We start from the raw sequence: 20,636 nt of genomic DNA on the forward strand, positions 1-20,636 counted from the left end.
TTCTTGTTTCAGGGTACTTACAGGGGCTAGGCAAGGCTGTAATCTTTCACCTTTGCTGTTCGTAGTTTACATGGATCATCTGCTGAAAGGTATAAAATGGCAGGGAGGGGTTCACTTAGGTGGAAATGTAGTAAGCAGTCTGGCCTGTACTGACGACTTGGTCTTAATGGCAGATTGTGCCGAAAGCCTGCAGTCTAATATCTTGGAACTTTAAAATAGTTGCAATGAGTATGGTATTAATATTAGCCTCTCGAAGACTAAACTGATGTCAGTAGGTAAGGAATTCAACAGAACTGAAATTCAGATTGGTGATACAAAGCTAGAACAAGTCGATAATTTCAAGTATTTAGGTTGTGTGTTCTCCCAGGATGGTAATATAGTAAGTGAGATTGAATCAAGGTGTCGTAAAGCTAATGCAGTGAGCTCACAGTTGTGATCAACAGTGTTCTGTAAGAAGGAAGTCAGCTCCCGGATGAAACTATCTTTACATCGGTCTGTCTTCAGAGTATCTGGAGTAATCGAAGATACACAGCTATGGTCTGGTAGTGAACCACTGAGTTTTAGCATCCTAGTTCTCTCATGCTCAGTTATAGAGGCACGATTTTAGTAAAGGAGTCATTACTATATTTTGTGGCATTACTCAGAGAGGTAGCATGTTTTATTATTGACTAAATTTATTGAACTACTACTTACAGTTATTTACTAGTTCACTGTGTGTGAGTTTTCCATTCACCAGTTTTTACTCTTAGATATGATCGAACACACAGTTCTGTGGCACAACAAAGTACTGCTCTTAACAGAGCCTCGTTCACAGAGCAGTTCACTACACAGCTTGCTGCACTTTACGTGAACAAGACTGTTTTACTCACTACTGGTACATTTCCAAATGAACTGTCACTGCATGATACAGTCTCATGACTCACTTGCAGCAACTGAAGACTGATTCTGTGCATTTTATAAAGGCAAGCAGAAGATTCTCGTAGTTTCCACATACAGATCATTCTGGGTGCCTGGTCCATTGTTAATCAGCTTTCAGCTTCTTATAAGAAGCTTCCTTATCATGAGCCTCAGCAATTTGCTGGTGCTGTTGTGCCAGCATTGTAGCTTTGCCAGCCCCCCTGCACTCTCATCCTTCATTTTCACTAGTATGAGAGTCAAGATAATTCAGGGTTTTTATGTCCCCTGCTTAATATTTTCTGGGATGTATTGCATGTAAGGAAACAATTCAGAATGTAAACACTGTTATGACTCCGCATGTCATCACGCTGACCTTTTGAATACCATTATCTGCAGGTCATCTGGCTGGGCAGCAGCTCTCTTGGTAGAATTAATAAACTGTATGTGCCATGTTTTTTTTTTTTCACAATTTAGAATTAGTAATTATTTATTACCAACAAACCATGAGGTAAATGTAGCAATAGACACACAGAGCTGACCTTCAAAATAAAATTATTCCACAGACTTACTTGATAACTCTTCGTTTCTTTTCTAATTACCTTTTACTTTATATGTCAACATTGATGCTTTCACGTCCCGTACTTGTAGACATGATATGGGCTCTGTGCGAAATGTAAAGCATTTTTCACCTTGTTTACTTTTACTTTATACTATATTTTTAATTTTTGAAAACAATTTTTTCTTTCTTAGTTCAACAACACACTAAAATTGATAAGGCTTGACAATGAAGGGATCATGATGTATTGAACTCCATAACTCAAGAGAAAAAGGCCATAGAAATAATATTTAATCCATGGCTTGCAAAGTCGAACAAGAACATGTACTTTTATACTCTTTCACGGTTATTTTCATTTTTAATTAGCTCAAAGCATTCCTCATCCCAGTGTATCTTTGGATTATCCCGTTTGTTTTTGCTAACAACAAGTGATAAACATAGGATAAAAATACAACATTAAAACCAAGCCATAACATTACAAATACAGTACATATTTTATTCTTTTAGAAAATACAGTTTAGAATGTACATATATCATGAGTAAAATCTATTACAGATTACTGTGAATATATTAATCATCATCATCATCATCATCATCATCATCATCATCATCATCATCATCATCATCATCATCATCATCATCATCCTAAACCATCTCCAGTTTCCCGGGTGTGGTATATGAGCCTCCTCCATCTCATCCTGTCCTTGTACCATTCCTCCTCCACCAACTTGTTCCAATCATGACCTCTCAGCAGTATATCGTTCTTAACTGAATCTATCCATTGCCTTCGTGGCCTTCTCACGGGTCGTCTTCCTTCTATGAATATATTAATGAATATATTAATGATCCTTATAAATTACAAATACAGAACATAATACAGTAAAACCTCGTTAGTGCATTCCTCATTAATATGTTTTCCCGCTTAACACGTAAATTTGAAGTCCCGATACTCATCGTATTAAATCTATATAAAAATAGTTCAATGATCACACCACGAATTTTCGCTATTACCGCTTAGTACGATCACATTTTTTCTAGCCCTGAAAATGTTATTTGTCATCTCTTGTGAAAGAAACGTGATTTCTCGGGTAAGAGCCGTCGCCACAGTTGCGTGATTAAGGGAAAACGCCTTGAATTCCTGAACTTCACAGGATAAGTTGCACCTTTGGGGAGCAAGCCGTTAGCCTCAGGAATGTTCAGTTTTACTTGCCGGTTAGCAGCGAGATTGCTGAATAACACAGTGAGACTATTTATGCTTGTATTTTGCATTCCTTCAGAAGATAAGAAATTTATTTTGTGCTCGGTGGTACAGTGGAGCATACCGTATATTTGTGGCTTGATACGGTAGCCTACAACTGGATTAGGAACATAATCGTTTGAAACCGACTAGCATGGTGCATATTTGTCTTGTGATAGCCTGGTTATGGATATGGAAAAAGTCGTGAAATTCCTTACTAATGAAGACAAAATTAAAATCTGTCAGAAAGTGGACTGGCATCCGCATCTTGAAGTGCGCAGAGGTTGTGAATTTGAACTCGCACCTTCGAGTTTTGACTTGATCACTCAAGTTGGTTGAAGTTTGATTCAAAATGACGGCCAAAGTAATTCCTGCCAGTCGCACATGGTCGAGCGTAACCTCCAATTCACTGTCAAAGAGCGTGACCAGAGAATAATGTTTAATAACCCTCTGCTCCGAAATAAAAGGCTTCTACTAACATTTGTTTTAGAAAAAGTGTGATCTGCAATAATACTTTGATATTTTTATTGGCCCCTGTGCACATGTTTTCATATTTGTTGTTTGGTGTTTTTCACAACTTTCATTGCACTTGTTATTTTACACTGACTGACAGAGCAAATGCAACACCAAGAAGGAGTGGTTCGAAAGGGATGAAAGTTGGGGAAAAAACAGAGACGGCACGGACGAATAATTGATGTTTATTTCAAACCGATATGCAGGTTACACAATGCGCACGGCATCGACTCAGTAGGATGTAGGACCACCGCGAGCGGCGATGCACGCAGAAACACGTCGAGGTACAGAGTCAATAAGAGTGCGGATGGTGTCCTGAGGGATGGTTCTCCATTCTCTGTCAACCATTTGCCACAGTTGGTCGTCCGTACGAGGCTGGGGCAGAGTTTGCAAACGGCGTCCAATGAGATCCCACACGTGTTCGATTGGTGAGAGATCCGGAGGGTACGCTGGCCACGGAAGCATCTGTACACCTCGTAGAGCCTGTTGGGAGATGCGAGCAGTGTGTGGGCGGGCATTATCCTGCTGAAACAGAGCACTGGGCAGCCCCTGAAGGTACGGGAGTGTCACCGGCCGCAGCACATGCTGCACGTAGCGGTGGGCATTTAACGTGCCTTGAATACGCACTAGAGGTGACGTGGAATCATACGCAATAGCGCCCCAAACCATGATGCCGCGTTGTCTAGCGGTAGGGCGCTCCACAGTTACTGCCGGATTTGACCTTTCCCCACGCCGACGCCACACTCGTCTGCGGTGACTATCACTGACAGAACAGAAGCGTGACTCATCGGAGAACACGACGTTCCGCCATTCCCTCATCCAAGTCGCTCTAGCCCGGCACCATGCCAGGCGTGCACGTCTATGCTGTGGAGTCAATGGTAGTCTTCTGAGCGGACGCCGGGAGTGCAGGCCTCCTTCAACCAATCGACGGGAAATTGTTCTGGTCGATATTGGAACAGCCAGGGTGTCTTGCACATGCTGAAGAATGGCGGTTGACGTGGCGGTGGCGTGCGGGGCTGCCACCGCTTGGCGGCGGATGCGCCGATCCTCGCGTGCTGACGTCACTCGGGCTGCGCCTGGACCCCTCGCACGTGCCACATGTCCCTGCGCCAACCATCTTCGCCACAGGCGCTGCACCGTGGACACATCCCTATGGGTATCGGCTGCGATTTGACGAAGCGACCAACCTGTCCTTCTCAGCCCGATCACCATACCCCTTGTAAAGTCGTCTGTCTGCTGGAAATGCCTCCATTGACGGCGACCTGGCATTCTTAGCTATACACGTGTCCTGTGGCACACGACAACACGTTCTACAATGACTGTCGGCTGAGAAATCACGGTACGAAGTGGGCCATTCGCCAACGCCGTGTCCCATTTATCGTTTGCTACGTGCGCAGCACAGCGGCGCATTTCACATCATGAGCATACCTCAGTGACGTCAGTCTACCCTGCAATTGGCATAAAGTTCTGACCACTCCTTCTTGGTGTTGCATTTGCTCTGTCAGTCAGTGTATAAACCCCAGCGGACAAGGTTTTCATATTTGTCCTCTGGTGTTTTTCATGTCTTTTAATAATACTTTCCTCTCATCTTTAGATATGGTACATACAGTTTACACCGTACCTGCAAATACACGATGTAAAATGCCCTCATATCGGAAAAAGTCGTATTTAGTGTTTCCATATCCCAGTTAGGTAGTTTTTATTTGTATATTCAGTAGTATGTTTTCTCGCTTAACACATTATTTTTTGTTGTCCCCAGCAGAAATGTGTTAACGAGGTTTTACTGTACACAAGAAAAATCTCCAGTATAGATCCTCGACCTACAGTCTTCAAAATGATGCAGAATAGTTTTGAAAGAGTAGACTAAAGACTGTAAGGATTAAATGTACTGTATAAACCCTGCAAAATTAATTCTATTTTGAACTTCAACTGTCGTCTGATTGCACTAGAAGTAGGTACAGTACAGTCCCAATTAACCCTTTGAGAGTCAGGTTTCTTAGCCCACTGCACACCCCAAAATTTAGGTTTACATGTTTGTAAAACAACCCTCAAGAGGCATTATATTTCAATGAAACGAATGAATTTAACACAGTATGTTAACAAGACATCAAACAACTAGTTTAAGCACAAAAATTGTGAAACATCATTTTTAGTAATATTTTTTTGGTATGATAATCCTGGAAAACCATCTTCAGGGCTGCCGATAGTGGGATTCGAACCCACGATCTCCCGGATGCAAGCGTCTTAGGATCTTGCCCATTCGGCGAAAGCCTACGGAACACCAGACACCACCACATCCGGTCTTCCTTGGCTGATACGCTACGTGGTAAAGGGTATCTAGTACATGAAGAGGTCCATGGCCTCGCAACTGATGGTGGGACAAGACGAATCGTCATGATCACCTTCAAACCCGGGAGCAAGAAAGGTTTCATTCTTGACCCCACTCTCAGATTTCAAGCAGGTGAACAACAGCCTGTTGAAGTCGATGAAGAAATAAAGAGGATATATTCACCAACCATTCCATATTACCTCAATAAGTATAACCTTGAGGACATCGAGGTTATAGGGCTCATGCTGGGTGCAAGGGGCACCATTCCTAAACTACTGGTCACCTAGTTACGATGGTTAGGTGTACACAATGAGACCATCGTCAGCTGGGGCATACAAACATTGAAAGCCTCGATAGCGATCTTGAGGCATCACCTCTACGCTCCATTCACTTAATTAAATCAATTGAAGTCATTTATCTGGTGCTTCTTTGTTTTCTACACATTATCAATATAATGATTGTTTTTTACTCTGTACTAAATTTATAACGTATGATATTCTTTGTCGGTTTGGCAACCTCAGTCATTTAAGGAAGAACAAATATTATTTTGAAGCTTTGCATAATTTCAAGGTCTTATCCTTTCGGTTTTACAGTACCTTTCTCCTCTCTTCTCTAGTCAACACCACTGTCTTGATTTACTCCTTGCTTAATTTTAACTATATTATAGTAACTTTTGGGAGGGGGGGAGGGGAAATGACCTAGATGTTAGGCCCCTTTAAACAATAACCATTATCAATCAGTAACATTTTCTTACTCCTCAGTGCATTAGCAACCTATTCCCACTGTCTACCAGATTCATTGAGAATTTCAAAGCACTTTGTAGATGATACCAAATAAAGTTAATCTGTTAATAATGATCAAAAATCATTAAATGATGTTTATTATATCAAATTTGTATGGGGAGAAATTTCAACTATAATAATGAAACTGCAGGATGCTCGCATAAATCAAACCAAAAAGCCAAACTCCATGGCACTTAACGCCCTTGAAAGGGCCTTGGCCTGCCCAGCAACCGCTTCTCAGCCCGAAGGCCTGCAGATTACGAGGAGTCACGTGGTCAGCACGACACATCCTCTCGGCCGTTATTCTGGGCTTTCGAGACCGGGGCCGCCATCTCACCGTCCGATAGCTCCTCAATTCTAATCACGTAGGCTGAGTGGACCTCGAACCAGCCCTCAGGTCGAGAGAAAAATTCCTGACCTGGCTGGGAATCGAACCCGGGGCCTCCAGGCAAGAGGCAGGCATGCTACCCCTACACCACGGGGCCGGCTCACATAAATCAACAGAAGAAAGTTTTATGAGAAAAAAAACTACCTCTTGTTCTTCTCTCAGCTTCAGAAGTAGAAATTATTTCAGCAAAAGAGTCTGCACCAACAAATCAGGTAGCATCACTCGCTCAGAAGTTTTCCACTAAGGACATTCATGGCTCAACGAAGTCACTACAATGCTTTCTCACATTGTAGTGAGAAAGTGAAAATTGTTTTGGGGATGGATAAAATATTTGTGTCTGTCAGTACCCTTCAAGGGGACTGAGATATCATAAACTGCTTTAGTTGTTTGAATATCTCCAGTGAACATAAAAAATGCAACTGTAACCAATGAGGTATTAAAGAGAAACTCTAAATGTTTGAAAAATTCAACCTGTTGTTGTACGTTAGAGTACAGGAATAAATTAGCCACTATTTTAGTGAAAACGTTTTGAAAATTATCTTGTGGATGGATGAAATATTTGTGTCATTATCCTCCAGGTGTACTGCTATAAAGCTTTGAGGAATTTTAACCAATAATCTAATGGCATACAGAGTTCATTTCCTATCTTTTTTATCTTGTCAAAACAGGTAAACACATTTAATGCAAATTTGTTTTGCAAAGAAAACTCTAGTATAATGCAATCTTTATTGTGCCAACTGGTGGCTAGCGAAAAGAAAGAACATGAGGGACCTGAGGTTGTACATCTGAAGGACACTATTAACACATTCTAGTCTGGACACTGAAATCTGTACCAATCATTCCAGTCCTGGGATTTTTGAAATTTTTGAAATACCATTTGTTTCTCTCTGCAACCATTATAGTTATGTGTGAGGTTGCTTTAGTATTTTGGATTCACTTTCTACATTAATTTGGAATATAAATATTAAACATATCTTGCACAAGTTATTTTGCTAATTTTAAAAATAATGACCATGTTTTCATTAAAACAAAGAAAAGTCTGCTGATGGATGTTTTCCAAGTTTTGCAAAAAGCAAATATAATCAGGTTAAATGGGGCTAAACATGTTATTCTTAGTGACAAACCACTATAATCGCATAAAATGTCCAAAATTACACTCGTATTTAGCATAACTTACCGCTGCACAACCATGTCAGGGCAATGTCAGAAATAGTCTTCTAAGGTGGAAACACTGCCATAAAGCTTCATAGAATTTTAAACACCACTTTAAGGTCCAGTTCATTCTCAATTTTCATTATCTTGTCACAGCCTACTATGGGCGATGCTCACACCTATAGTTTATTCCATGTTAAGAAAACAGTATTGCTCTTAGGCCCTCTACACACGGAGCTACTCATTAGAAACGTGACTGGTTTGTAACCGAGATCACAAAATGGTTAGTAACTGAATAGTGACTTGGCTCCACACACAAAGCTACTGTACGGTGACTGATTCTTTCTAATTACTGATTAGCCATTTGTAAAGTTTGGTGTGGACTAGCTGACATGATTGTGTTTCATTATTTCAGGGGAAAAAATAGAAGAAGGTATTGGGTTCAACCATATCTTGAAAAGAACATCCACTGCAGATTATTCATAGTAGTAAAGAAGTTCGAACAAATGGATGCTATATTTATTTCTTTTTATCGTATGACCAAACACAGTTATATGGACTTGGTGCAGCTTATTGCGCCTGCCATTTGACAGCTAAATACAAATATGAGGGAATGTGTGACTGCTGAGGAGAGAGTGCTAATAACTCTCAGGTAAGGAAAGTGAAGTTTATTTTTACAAAAAATTTAAAAGCTTAGAAAATAATTCCATGCTTTCTCCGTTATGTCCTTTCTTGCATAATCCTTCAGCGTACAATTGTACAGTAAGGGGTGTTTTTTAATTTCTCCCACTAACTTTATGTTGAAAACTAAACTCACTGGTGACTGGCTCCACGAGTCACCTGGAACTGATTACAAATTAGTTACTAACAGATTACTAACTGGTAGCGCCGTGTGTGGCTTTCCATTGAAATACACAGGAAGTGACACTCAAGTAATCGGCCGGAAACTTCAGTTACCAATCAATTACTAATGAGTAGCTCCGTGTGTAGATGGCCTTATGACAACAGGGTTGTCATATCGAACATCTCTGTTCAACGCCATCATGGGAAAACAGCGGCACATAAATTTGTGAAATTCAGTATTTAAGTTCAAGGTAAAAAGCGGCAGAAACCTAGCTACAAATTAATTTTATGAACCAAAGGAGACAGAGGTTTATAGGGGCTAATTTTGGTTTGTACAGAATCAGAGGTAAACTATGGCACATAAAAAACCTTAGCATTGAAGTGTAAGGTAAATTGGGGGAGAAAATAGACAAATAATTGTTATGGGCTCAAGGGGTGAGGGATGCATTTAACTGCATTTAATAAATTTCTCCAGGCAATAAAAGCTAGAAAAAAGATGCAACAAATAAATACTGTAGATGACTCTACAAAAGATGACAGTATTTTTTTTTGCTATTTGCTTTACGTCGCACCGACACAGATATGTCTTATGGCGACGATGGGATGGTAAAGACCTAGAAATGGGAAGGAAGCAGCCGTGGACTTAATTAAGGTACAGCCCCAGCATTTGCCTGGTGTGAAAATGGGAAACCACGGAAAACCATCTGCAGGGCTGCCGACAGTGGGGTTCGAACCCACTATCTCTCGATTACTGGATCACAGTATTAATGTTAAAGAAAGAAATCATACACGTAGGCGTATCGCATAACTCTCACTCAACACAAGACAATTATACACCAATTTAAAGCCTAAAAACATACACAAAACAAATAAATACTGTAGATGAGTTCAGTACAGAAGTGACCTACCAGTGATTCACAGAGTGAGGGACTACATGAGGCTTGTACCAGAGCAACACAGAAGAAGGAAAATGAAGTAAGTGAACAAAGTGATGGCTGTTTCCGCCATTGTACTTCCTCCCTACAAATGTATTTATGAAAATAAAAATGTTATGTAGTTATTTTAACAACTCGCGGGCAAAACTGTCTCATTTTAAAAATCTATCTTTCATAATATATTACAAAGTACAGTATACTATCTCTTAATCATGAGGAATTATCGGCGTCTCAGAGGGGATGTGTTCACTCCTTGTAGGTCCATAAGAGCAATATACTGTTTGCTTAATGTTGAATCAGTTATAGACTGGCATGTAATTTCTGCTGCCATGGGCTATGCTTGCACTTAGACTGTGTTAAGGAAGTTACTGTCTGTATGATACTTTCAAGATAAATTCCTTCCTTTAAAAAATATTAACAAATAGAATAAAGAGGTATTTCAATACAATCAATAGGCATTTTCTAAAAGGATTCAACCCAGAGTTACAGTATATTTTCCAGAAGTCACAGATTAGGTTAAAATGTGACAATAAAATTACTCTCTACATCTATTATAGCATGCATATAAAACAATTTTAGTTTGTGAGAATTTTAAATACAGTAGAAGTCCGTTATAGCAAGAATTCATAAGAATGAAAAATTTTCTCGCTATAGCGGATTGTCGTTATATACGACTTTTTGTAAAAGTCGGGAAAATCACCATACACATTAAAATCAGTATGAAATGACAATCAATGTGTTCAAAATTTGCGTTTTCGCAGATTATATGCACACTATGGCTTACTTATTTGTTGTTTTTTGAAATCCGTTACTACGTGAAAGTGTGCGTTTATTTTCATTCTCAAAATATTATAGTACCGTATTTCTCCAAATCCAAGATGACCCCCACTTTTTCATTCAACAAAAATCAGGCTTAAAATGTGCTTTGTAAAATCACATGAATGCCTTTCTTATACAGTACGCATTTTAGACTATTTTTAGACGTTGAACATGGACTTTAGCTATGCCATATTTTTTTGCGGCTGCACAATTATTCTTTATTTCAGCACGTTTAATAACCATTAACTTAAAATTGCCATCATAATATTGAAGAGAACCCGTTGAAAATTAGCTGGCAATACCTATTCCACACGTCTCTACAACACGACAGTCCATCAGGAAAATATTCTTGCATACTATAAAACTGTTACTTTCACTCAAAATCCGCCATTGTCCGGTCCCAAATCCGGAATGAGAAAGGAGGAGGGTTGGCGGGTCTGGCACCCAGCTGGAAAACTGCTAACGCCGAGTGTTGGGCGGTGGTAAATAACCTGACTCCCTGAAGGGGCTAACGGCTTCGGGCGGATGAGCTCCCTTAGGCAGGGTGATGGTCCCCTCAGAGGAGGAAATGACACTGGAATCCATCACTTGAAGACCCAATGGCAAACAAACGGAGGAGGAACCTCTCACTTTGGTTCTCAATGGTTGTGGAGGCGGACGAGGTCATGCCAGACGGACTGGCTGTGAAGGCGCTACTCATGAACTGATAGTGGTTGGGGCACTCTCTTTCCCATGGGGTGGGAAACTTCACCTAAAAGCGGATGAACCACATGTGGTCAACGGCATAGAAAGTCCTCAACGGCGGACCAGTCGTTCGGACAGGATGTCCTACTTGACTGGAATGGCGCATGAAGGCTGCAGTGATTAGGAATCATTCAATCGTCTTCATCTGCTTGCCATTGAACATACTTCCTAGTCATCAAGTAAGGTGCGTTTGTTGATGTGCAGCAACACTCTCACTCTAAAAGAATTCATGCACAGCAGTCTTCCAACAACGTACGACTTCTTCAAAAGTGCTGCGGTGATCAAGAAGTTGAGACGAGGGCAGGATTGTGATGTCTGGAAGCCTCTAGTGATAACTTGGCACGTAGGCGGTAGATGTGTGATCAGTCGTCTTGCTTAGGGCTGTGGCTGTAGAGCAATTCGGTTGCTGCATCTACGTCTGAGCAGTTCTATTTAGGTTCCACTCTGCTCACCTTACATGGGGAAGGGGCTAGAAAAGGTGCCCTAAACATAGTCAGCCACTAATATTACTGATTGGATAGACGCATCCGATGGTATCACCTTTATGTGATCGAACAAATAAGAAATTGTATTTTGCAACATGGAATGTAAGAACACTCAATGATGACCCCACAACTGAGAGACCCGAAAGGAGAACAGCTATAGTGGGTAGAGAATTAAGAAGATATAACTTCGATATAGCAACACTCCACGAAACCAGTCTTGCTGATGAAGGTCAACTGAATGAACAAGGTGCAGGTTACAGCTTCTTTTAGAAGGGGAAAGGGAAAAGCCTTATGATATTAAGGCTGATGACACACAGAGCGGTTTTTGCCGAGTCGGCAGCCGCGTCGGCCGCCGCCTGTGATTGATACACAGAGCGGTTTTTGCCGACTGTGACGAAACCACTGCCTGCTCGAACTGCATCTAAATTGACTGCTTATAAGTAGTCATCGGGTGTGTATCGAGCAGGCAGTGGACAAAACACATTAGTGAGCGTGACGTTAGGTGAGGAAGCTAGCTAAAATTACCGAAAAATAAAGGATTGTTCTTATTCTTATTCCAAAAGTCTACTTACTCTATATGTCCTTTTACGTGTATATTATTGAATTTCAAAGATAGTTCATGATATCTAATACAAGAATACCTACCAATGATGCAATCGCCGCGTAAATTCAGCCACGCCCGACTAGAGCGAAGCATCAAGTCGGCCGTGATTCAGCTGAATGTATTAAATCTATGGCGCTAGAGCGCGCACAAAGTCTTCAAAACGCTCGCTGCACCGCCAGCTACACGACAGGCCGAGTCGGCAAATCTGCCGCCTGTCGGCGAGCACCGCTCTGTCTGTTTCATCCCATCTGATACAATAGAAACATGCGCCGACTCGGCGGCCGACTCGGCGGCCGACTCGGCGGCCGACTCGGCGGCCGACTTGGCGAAAACCGCTCCGTGTGTCATCAGCCTTAGACTTTGGTTAAACGATAACCAACATGCCAAGATGATCAGCACATATGTCCCGACACTAGATTCTGACGATGACATCAAAGAATCATTTTGTTCAGATCTGGATGACATCCTGTCAAACATTAATCAAGAAGACAAAATGATCTTACTAGACAATTTTAATGCCAGAGTGGCCAAGCACGTTTTATGGAATGGTGTCATTGGCAAGGATGGAATTGGCAGTAAAAACTCTAATGGTATTCAACTCCTCTCAAAATGTGCTGAACATGATTTCACAATCACTAACAACATTTTTTGCCAAAGGAATCCCTTTAAAACTTCATGGCAGCATCCTAGATCGAAGCACTGGCATCTCATTGATTATATAATTGTCCACAAGAAAGATCTTCGCAACATTTTTATCACCAAAACAATGACAGGAGTGGATGATTGTTGGACAGATCACCGACTTATCAGATCAGTTATGAATTTGTCACTATCTCTTCAGAGGAGAAAGCAATGGAAGAGCTGTAAAAGCGCTTTTGATACCAGTACCGTGAAATTTGGGATTCCAGAATATGCCTCATAATATAGAGAAATGCTTCATCAGACACTGTCAGAGGAGTATCATCAGGATGTAACACAACACTGGGAGAGCCTGAAGACCACTATTTGGGATGCTTGCAAAGAAATGATGGGTTATAAGACCAAGAAACATCAAGATTGGTTTGATGAAAATGATGAAATTGAAGCATTGATATCAGAGAAGAGAAAAGCCTTGCAAGCATGGTGAAAGGACATGAATTGCCTTGCAAAGAAAGAAGCCTTATGTCTTGCCAAAGCAAATGTTCAAAGTAGAACCCGTGTGCTCAAGAATGCTTGGTGGACAGCCAAAGCAAAAGAGCTGCAATATCTAGCAGACAAAGATTCGTGGCAATTCTTCCAAGCCATGAAAGCAATTTATGGTCCCACCACCTTTGGTAGAAATCCACTCTTGTCCAGTGATAAGAGTACACTTCTAAAAGATCATTTTGAAGGTCTCCTGAATCAGGAATCAGTTGTTGATGAACAGGTGTAAGACTCAATAAAACAAGCATCCATCAAAGAAGAACCTGGCTCCCTACCAACACTGGATGAAGTTAAGCGTGCTGTTAATCAAGCAAGGCGGCACAAGGCCACAGGTCTTGATGGGATACTTGCGGAAGATCTCATAGAAGGTGGTGAGGAACTCATAAGATTCTTACATGAACTGACTGTTAAAATTTGGAACACTGAAGAAATGCCTCCTGATTTCAGAGATAGTCTTATAGTTCCAATATTTAAGAAAGGTGATCGAACAGACTGTAATAATTATCAGTTCATCGCCATAAGACCTATCTGCAAAAGCGTGCTAAGTCAGGCTCATCATTTAGTAAATAGCACACCCACCAAGAAAAAAAAGTAACTATTGGGAAGTATCATTACTGTCTTCCTTCGGAAAGCTTATTGCTCGAATTTTGGCCAATTGTATACTACCCTTAGTGGAGGAAATAGTACTAGAGAGACAATGTAGATTCAAGTCTTCTAGAGGAAACACGGATATGATATTCACAGCTCGTCAGCTTCAGGAAAAATGCAGAGAACAAAATAGACCTCTATATTGCCTTCATTGATCTCACTAAGGCATTTAATTCTGTAAACCATGATGCTTTGTGGAAGATTTTAGGATTATATGGTTTTCCACAGAACTTTATTTCCATCTTGAAACTGTTCTACACTGATATGACGGCTGTTATCGGAACCAACTCTGTTGGAGAGCCATTTCATATCAATACTGGTATTAAGCAAGGCTGTGTGAATGTCCCCACTTTATTCTCATTATATATAGTGGCTGTTATGCAGCTAGTTAAGGACGTTCTTCCTCCAGGAATACAGATAAATTATAGATTGGATGGGAAACTGTCTAATTTGAGTCATCTAAGGGCGAAGACTCGTACACTTTCTACAGCATTAGTCGAGTTACAGTATGCTGATGATAATGGAGTTGTAGCTCAGTCTGAAGAAGAACAGCCTGAATGCCTTTTCAACTGCATACAGAAAGATTGGTCTCAAACTGAATACCAGTAAGACACAGATTCTCTATCAACCAGTCCCTGGAGAAAGACGTAGAGAGAACAATGTCTCCATCGACGGAGTGAGCCTTCAAGTAGGAAACTCCTTCCCTTACCTTGGCAACATCCTCTCATCAAGTGAAAATATAGATTCGGAAATCCAATTTAGAATCAACCATGCTGGAGCATCCTTTGCCAAACTACGATCCCAAGTATTTGACAATCATGACGTCAATGCTGCAACGAAGATCCTTGTATACAATTCAGTTATAGTTCCCAGCTTACTATATGGATCTGAATCGTGGACATGCCACAGGTGGCATATTAAAAAGTTGGAACAATATCACCAGCGATGTTTAAGGAGAATTTTGCATATAACCTGGCAAGATAAAGACTCACAAATGTCAGCGTACTTGAAGAGGCACGTACCACCAGTATAGAAGCTATGGTTTTAAGACGTCAGCTACAATGGACAGGGCATGTAATACGCATGCCCGACAATCGCAATCCCAGGCAAGTGTTTTACTCTGAGTTAACAGTGGGTAAACGTTGTTTGGGAGGTCAGAGGAAGCGATTTTAGGGTGTGATTAAGCCTAACATGAAGACATACCACATTGATGTCAACAACTGGGAGACCTTATCCCACAACCGTTCATCCTGGAGATCATTGCGGCACACTACTTTTCGAAGAAAACTGTAGGCGAATAGCGAACGATAAGAGGCAACGAAGGAAGGAAAAAGAATGAAAAAGGAGAACAATGGCTGCTCCACCTGGGACTATCTGCCATCTCTGTGGAAAATTCTATGCCTCCCGTATTGGGCAGTTCAATCACCTACAGACTCACAGATGAAGAGGAATTCTGATTGGAAGACCAACCTACTCGTTTTCACTCAGCGTCAGATATAACTGGCTGCCGCTACACGCACGCCTCGCTATCCGGGTTCGGCCAACTTCAGCAGCTAGCGATGTATAAAAGGCCTAATTGTGGACGTTGAAGATCTAGTCTAGTGTCACACCTAAGACGAAACGCTGGTTAATAGAGCAAACGCCTGAAAAGCCATACATCTAATTTTTGATCTGATTTTGATATGCTCTCTTAGTAGAAAATTATCTAATTCCCTCCAGGGGAACTTAGAATTTCCATTCGGAATTGCTAGGCGGGCATTAATTCCATTGTGGAGTTTTATCTCCCGTATGCAGTTATCAGACTGTGCCTCTTAAATAGGCTTCTGATAAGTTCAGCTGCATACACCCCAGCGTCAGTGGGTAGGGTCTGACACATCCCACTCTGATGAGTCTAGTGTCAGACCTAAGACGAAACGCTGGTTAATAGAGCAAACGCCTGAAAAGCCATACATCTAATTTTTGATCTGATGTAAATTTATAGCGAGAAGGTTATCATTTCTCTACTGGTGCTTGATGTAACGTATGTTTTCATCATAAGTATAGTACAGTTAAATTAGAATAGGTGGTGCTGATCTGATCTGTTTTGACATTTTTGACATGCTCTATTGGTGAAAAATATCTAATTCCCTCCATGGGAACTTAGAATTTCCATAAATTTACATGATAATAGCCTTTGCGTAATTTATCAGATGCGAGAAAATATAAACTAACCTCTGAAATCAATGGTGCACACTGCCATATCTTGAGGTGTATCCCATTCTTATTTAATTGCAGTATTTAGCATTAAAATTAAGCGATTGTTTATTCAGCCTTTATTTTTAACGAGTTAATCACTGTTATCGGACACGTTTACAAATTTATTATGAAAAATAGTTCCCTTTCATTTCAAATTTTCTTTACGGAATAGAAGTCGACGGATATTACTAATCGACTCAGACTCGCCTTTGAATGTCGACGAGAGAACTCGCTAGTGGACACAGCGAGGAAACGATACTGAAGGTGATTGATTGCATGCAACATAATCGCTGGGTGCATAAATATAGGTAATGGAAAAAATCGTGCATGCTTAATCGCTCATAATAACGGATGCGTCAGTGATAGGGCTCTCGCCGTAACCGAAGGATAATGCACAGCTTAATACAGGAATTTTGTAGGGACAGACAAAACACTGTCGTTATAACAGGGTTTTCGTTATATGCCGTACTCACTATAACGGACTTCTACTCTATTTAAAATTAACATGTAAACACCTGAGTAATCCAAATTTACCCCGCGGTGTAGGGCAAAACGCACCTGCCTGCCACCCGGTGGTCCCAGGTTTGATTCCCAGCTGGGCCAGGGGTTTTTAATTGTAAATGATTAATATCCCTGGTCTGGGGACTGGGTGTTTGTGTTGTCCTTAATGTTCCTTTCCTCACATTCAACACTTCATACTTCCTCCATTCCAATTACACGCAGGTTGATATCACATGGTGGAAGTAGGGGCAAAAGATCTCTATAGGTCGACGCCCCAAACAAATAGCATTTTAAGAAAGGAAAAAAAAATTAAAATTTATGTTTTTGCAAAGAAAGCTTTGCTATAATGCCATCTTTATTGTGTCACCTAGAGGTCAAAACAAAGGCAGATATATAAGTAGAGATGACTGTAGACTGAAACACTAACATACTGGCTTTGTCGCCACAAGAATGTGGTTCCTCGGTGAAAGACTTGGTTTGAACACAGGAATTAGGACACTGCTTATTCCTGAAACAAAACAAACAACTCACACATCTGAAATTTCCTTACTGTAACCTTGAATGGGTTAACAAGAAATAAAATAAAGTAATAAAATAAGCATAGAAACATTATTAAATTTCAGAACAATTAAAACAATCATAAAACAATACAAAAACAAGTAAAACAAATGACAACTAAAGTCAAAGGATATGGAGAGCGGAAGGCCCCTTATGAGGAGTGGAAGGAAGGACTCTTATGGACTGAATTTCAATATAAAGTAATTTTTCTAAGAGAACAATTTATTTTAACACATACTTATTTAAAAAAATAGAACCATGTAAATAAAGCAAAAGATAATCAAAGAAACTGGAAAACGGATGGAAATGAACTTACTTTACAAAATAACCATGTGTACTGCAACTAGCACCTAACAAAACATATATTACAAGGAAAAATGTTATTAGGTTAATGTTAGCTCACATTTACAAAGAGCAAAGCAATATGGTTGTGGCTTATAACCGAAACCCTACTTTGAGGTTTAACCTCTATTTTTGCAGTAGGCTATTCCCATGTTCAAGTTACAAGATGTTACTTAAACGAAGAAAGAACAACAGTAATAAGGAAAAGTGTAACATCGAACCAGCACATCTGAATTTGTGAATTAAGAATAATTAAAAAATACATGTTGCACAAGGACTAAATGAAAAGGCTGAAGGAAACACAATAGAGGAAGAGTGGATAGTCATGAAAAATGAGGTCACTAGGGCTGCTGTTAGGAAGGAAGAAAAGATCAACTAAGAATCAGTGAATAACTCAGGAGATACTAGACCTGATTGATGAACGATGAAAATACAAGAATGCTAGAAATGAAGAGGGCAGAAAAGAATACAGGCGATTAAAGAATGAAGTGGATAGAAAGTGCAAGGTAGCTAAGGAAGACTGGCTGAAGGAGAAGTGCAAGGATGTCGAAGGTTGTATGGTCCTAGGAATGGTAGATGCTGCATACAGGAAAATCAAGGACCTTTGGAGAAGGGAAATCGAGGTGTCTTTAAACCAATTAAACATTAGAACTTACAACTAAGTACAATGGTCTTATGCTTAAAATTTTTTTTACAAAAAGTTGTGCTTTATGTGATATTTACATAGATTTACAATGTGTACATTAATTAAAACCCAGAATTTGTGACAAGGAAGCAATTAAAATTATCATATAATGACTAGAAATTGCCCAAAGCGTAAATTGGAACTTCTCCAACTGTATGGATGAAAGTTTATACAAATGTGTTCACATTGACTAGAAATTGACCACAGCGTAAATTGGAACTTCTCCAACTGTATGGATGAATCATTAGGTTGACAGTTTATACAATTGTGTTCATTCAAAGGTGGTTATGGTCACCTATGTCGTAAGTACACAGCTACAAAACCGGAACTGTGGTATAATGTCGATCTTGTTGGGCTTGGATGTCCCTTTAGAAAGAAGCATGGTTGGATGGTAATATTTTAGAGGTTAAAAACGTGTATGTTGGAATATATTGTCAATACCTTTCATTAGTCAGGTGCTCATCTGATAAAATGTTTCTTGGAATTTTGTGCCATTCTTGTCGGATTAATGTTCCCGTTAGTACATTGTTCTACCTTTAGGAGGATTTATGAGTATTATCTGTAACTGAATAAGAGAAAAAAAGAATTCAGAATGATGAATGTAGAGCCCACATAATAATTGTAAAGATAAAAGTGTTATACCCCATAAATATGGACGAACTTACTTGTCCAGTCAGATGTTAGCTGGATCCACTTGTTCCAGTTGTGTCTGAACGACTAATCTTGTTACTTCTAGTGAAGTATTGATGCGGTAACGGAGGGGTAGAGCGTAGAGGGGAAAGGGGAGTGAGTTTCAACTTGTGCGGCTGTGTTATTACTAGAGAGGCGTTACTCGAATTGGATTGGGCGGGCCTAGCATTAGGCGTGGTAACTGGAGCGCATGCGTGCTGTGACTGAAACATACTGGGGGACTTTATTCTGATTTACAACCTGGATTAACCTTAGAGTTGCCTCTTATAACGGATTTTTGTTGTCAATGATGTCGTTAAGATTATTATTTTTATTATAAGTTTGCTCCAAATAAATGTACAAGTTTTCCGTCTCACTCAATAATTTCCCCTTACCTAGGCTTCTAACGATCGTCAAATCTTTCCCTATTGAGGTGAATTTATGTCCTGTTTCACTCATATGCTGGCTCATGGCTGAATACTTGTTATGTTTCGAAGCATTGTAATGTTCCAGATACCTTGTGTAAAAGCTTCTCCTTGTTTGACCGAGATACGTGAACCCACACTGTGTACACTTTAACCTATAAACACCAGATCTTGAGTAAACATTGTTATTATTATTGACCTTATTGTGGTTGAGGAATATGTTCTGGTTATTATTTACTGTCCTGAAGTCTATGTTGACGTTATGTTTTTTAAAACATTAGTGATCTGATGAATAGCCGGGCTGTTATACGTAAATATGCCTTATGTCGAAATGGCAATTTTCCACTTCTCTAGTCAGGTAGGATCAGCAAAAAACAGATGGAACGTCACATTTTCTTTTTTCTTTGCACTGTTTGAAGTACATCTTAGCACAAAGCAAAGCACCATTTTTAACATTTAACTCACATTCCCATATTTTGCACGAAATGTACATTACATGACTTGGCCCTTATAAGAATTTTCACACTATCGACAGTAATGCCACACTATTCGTCGCTGCCATAAAAAGAAAAACCGAACGATAGTCTTGGTGTTTTGGTACAGAAGTAGGGGAAGAAACAACCTATAAATTATTATTAATAACGTTTTAATTCTGTACCCTGATGGAGAAGGCTTGAAGGTTACACACTTTCACAGGCCAAGGAATTTGAAGCTGTGATTTGATGTGTGGAGAAGGTGATGGGTTGGCGCCGGTGGCCAATGGAGAGGTACGTCCCTGCATTTGCTTTAGTGAATGAGAATGGATAACCACTTCTAAGGACAACCAACAGTTGGAACCACACCCTCCGCCACCCGAATCCAGAGTTGCTAGGCTAGTAAAACTAGCCTCTGCTGAGCCGAAGGCTATTCTGCTCATTCAATATAAATTATATGAATAAACTACTAAATAACCAAACGGATCAAAACTAACTTATAGATGGAGTAACACGAAACATTGTTAAAATTGCAATTAATGATGGAAAAAACGATAACAGGGTGCATCTATAAGAGTTTTAAAATTTGTACAGCTACAGCACACCAAAGATTACCACGAGAACTATTAATAAA

At 40.1% G+C, this 20,636-nt stretch overlaps 1 protein-coding gene across 5 annotated transcripts in view; it reads right to left on the reverse strand.

The window, feature by feature from the left end:
- Nucleotides 1-2,089: 2,089 nt before the first annotated feature.
- LOC136871725 (methyltransferase-like protein 25B) overlaps nucleotides 2,090-20,636 on the reverse strand; it is a 92,285-nt gene continuing 73,738 nt past the window's right edge. For 4 of the 5 annotated variants that reach the window (XM_067145262.2, XM_067145265.2, XM_068227475.1 and 1 more), the window contains 2 exons: nucleotides 17,282-17,358; nucleotides 2,090-2,269 (listed from right to left, as the gene is read on the reverse strand). In XM_067145262.2, coding sequence (XP_067001363.2) covers nucleotides 2,252-2,269; nucleotides 17,282-17,358 — 95 coding nt within the window. In that variant the 3' untranslated portion in view covers nucleotides 2,090-2,251. Of the gene's footprint in view, nucleotides 2,270-17,277; nucleotides 17,359-20,636 lie in introns of all 5 variants that reach the window. The other variant, XM_067145264.2, reaches the window with a different exon arrangement.

Source organism: Anabrus simplex, chromosome 4 (genome assembly GCF_040414725.1).
Source record: "Anabrus simplex isolate iqAnaSimp1 chromosome 4, ASM4041472v1, whole genome shotgun sequence".
Taxonomy (NCBI): Eukaryota; Metazoa; Arthropoda; class Insecta; order Orthoptera; family Tettigoniidae; genus Anabrus; species Anabrus simplex.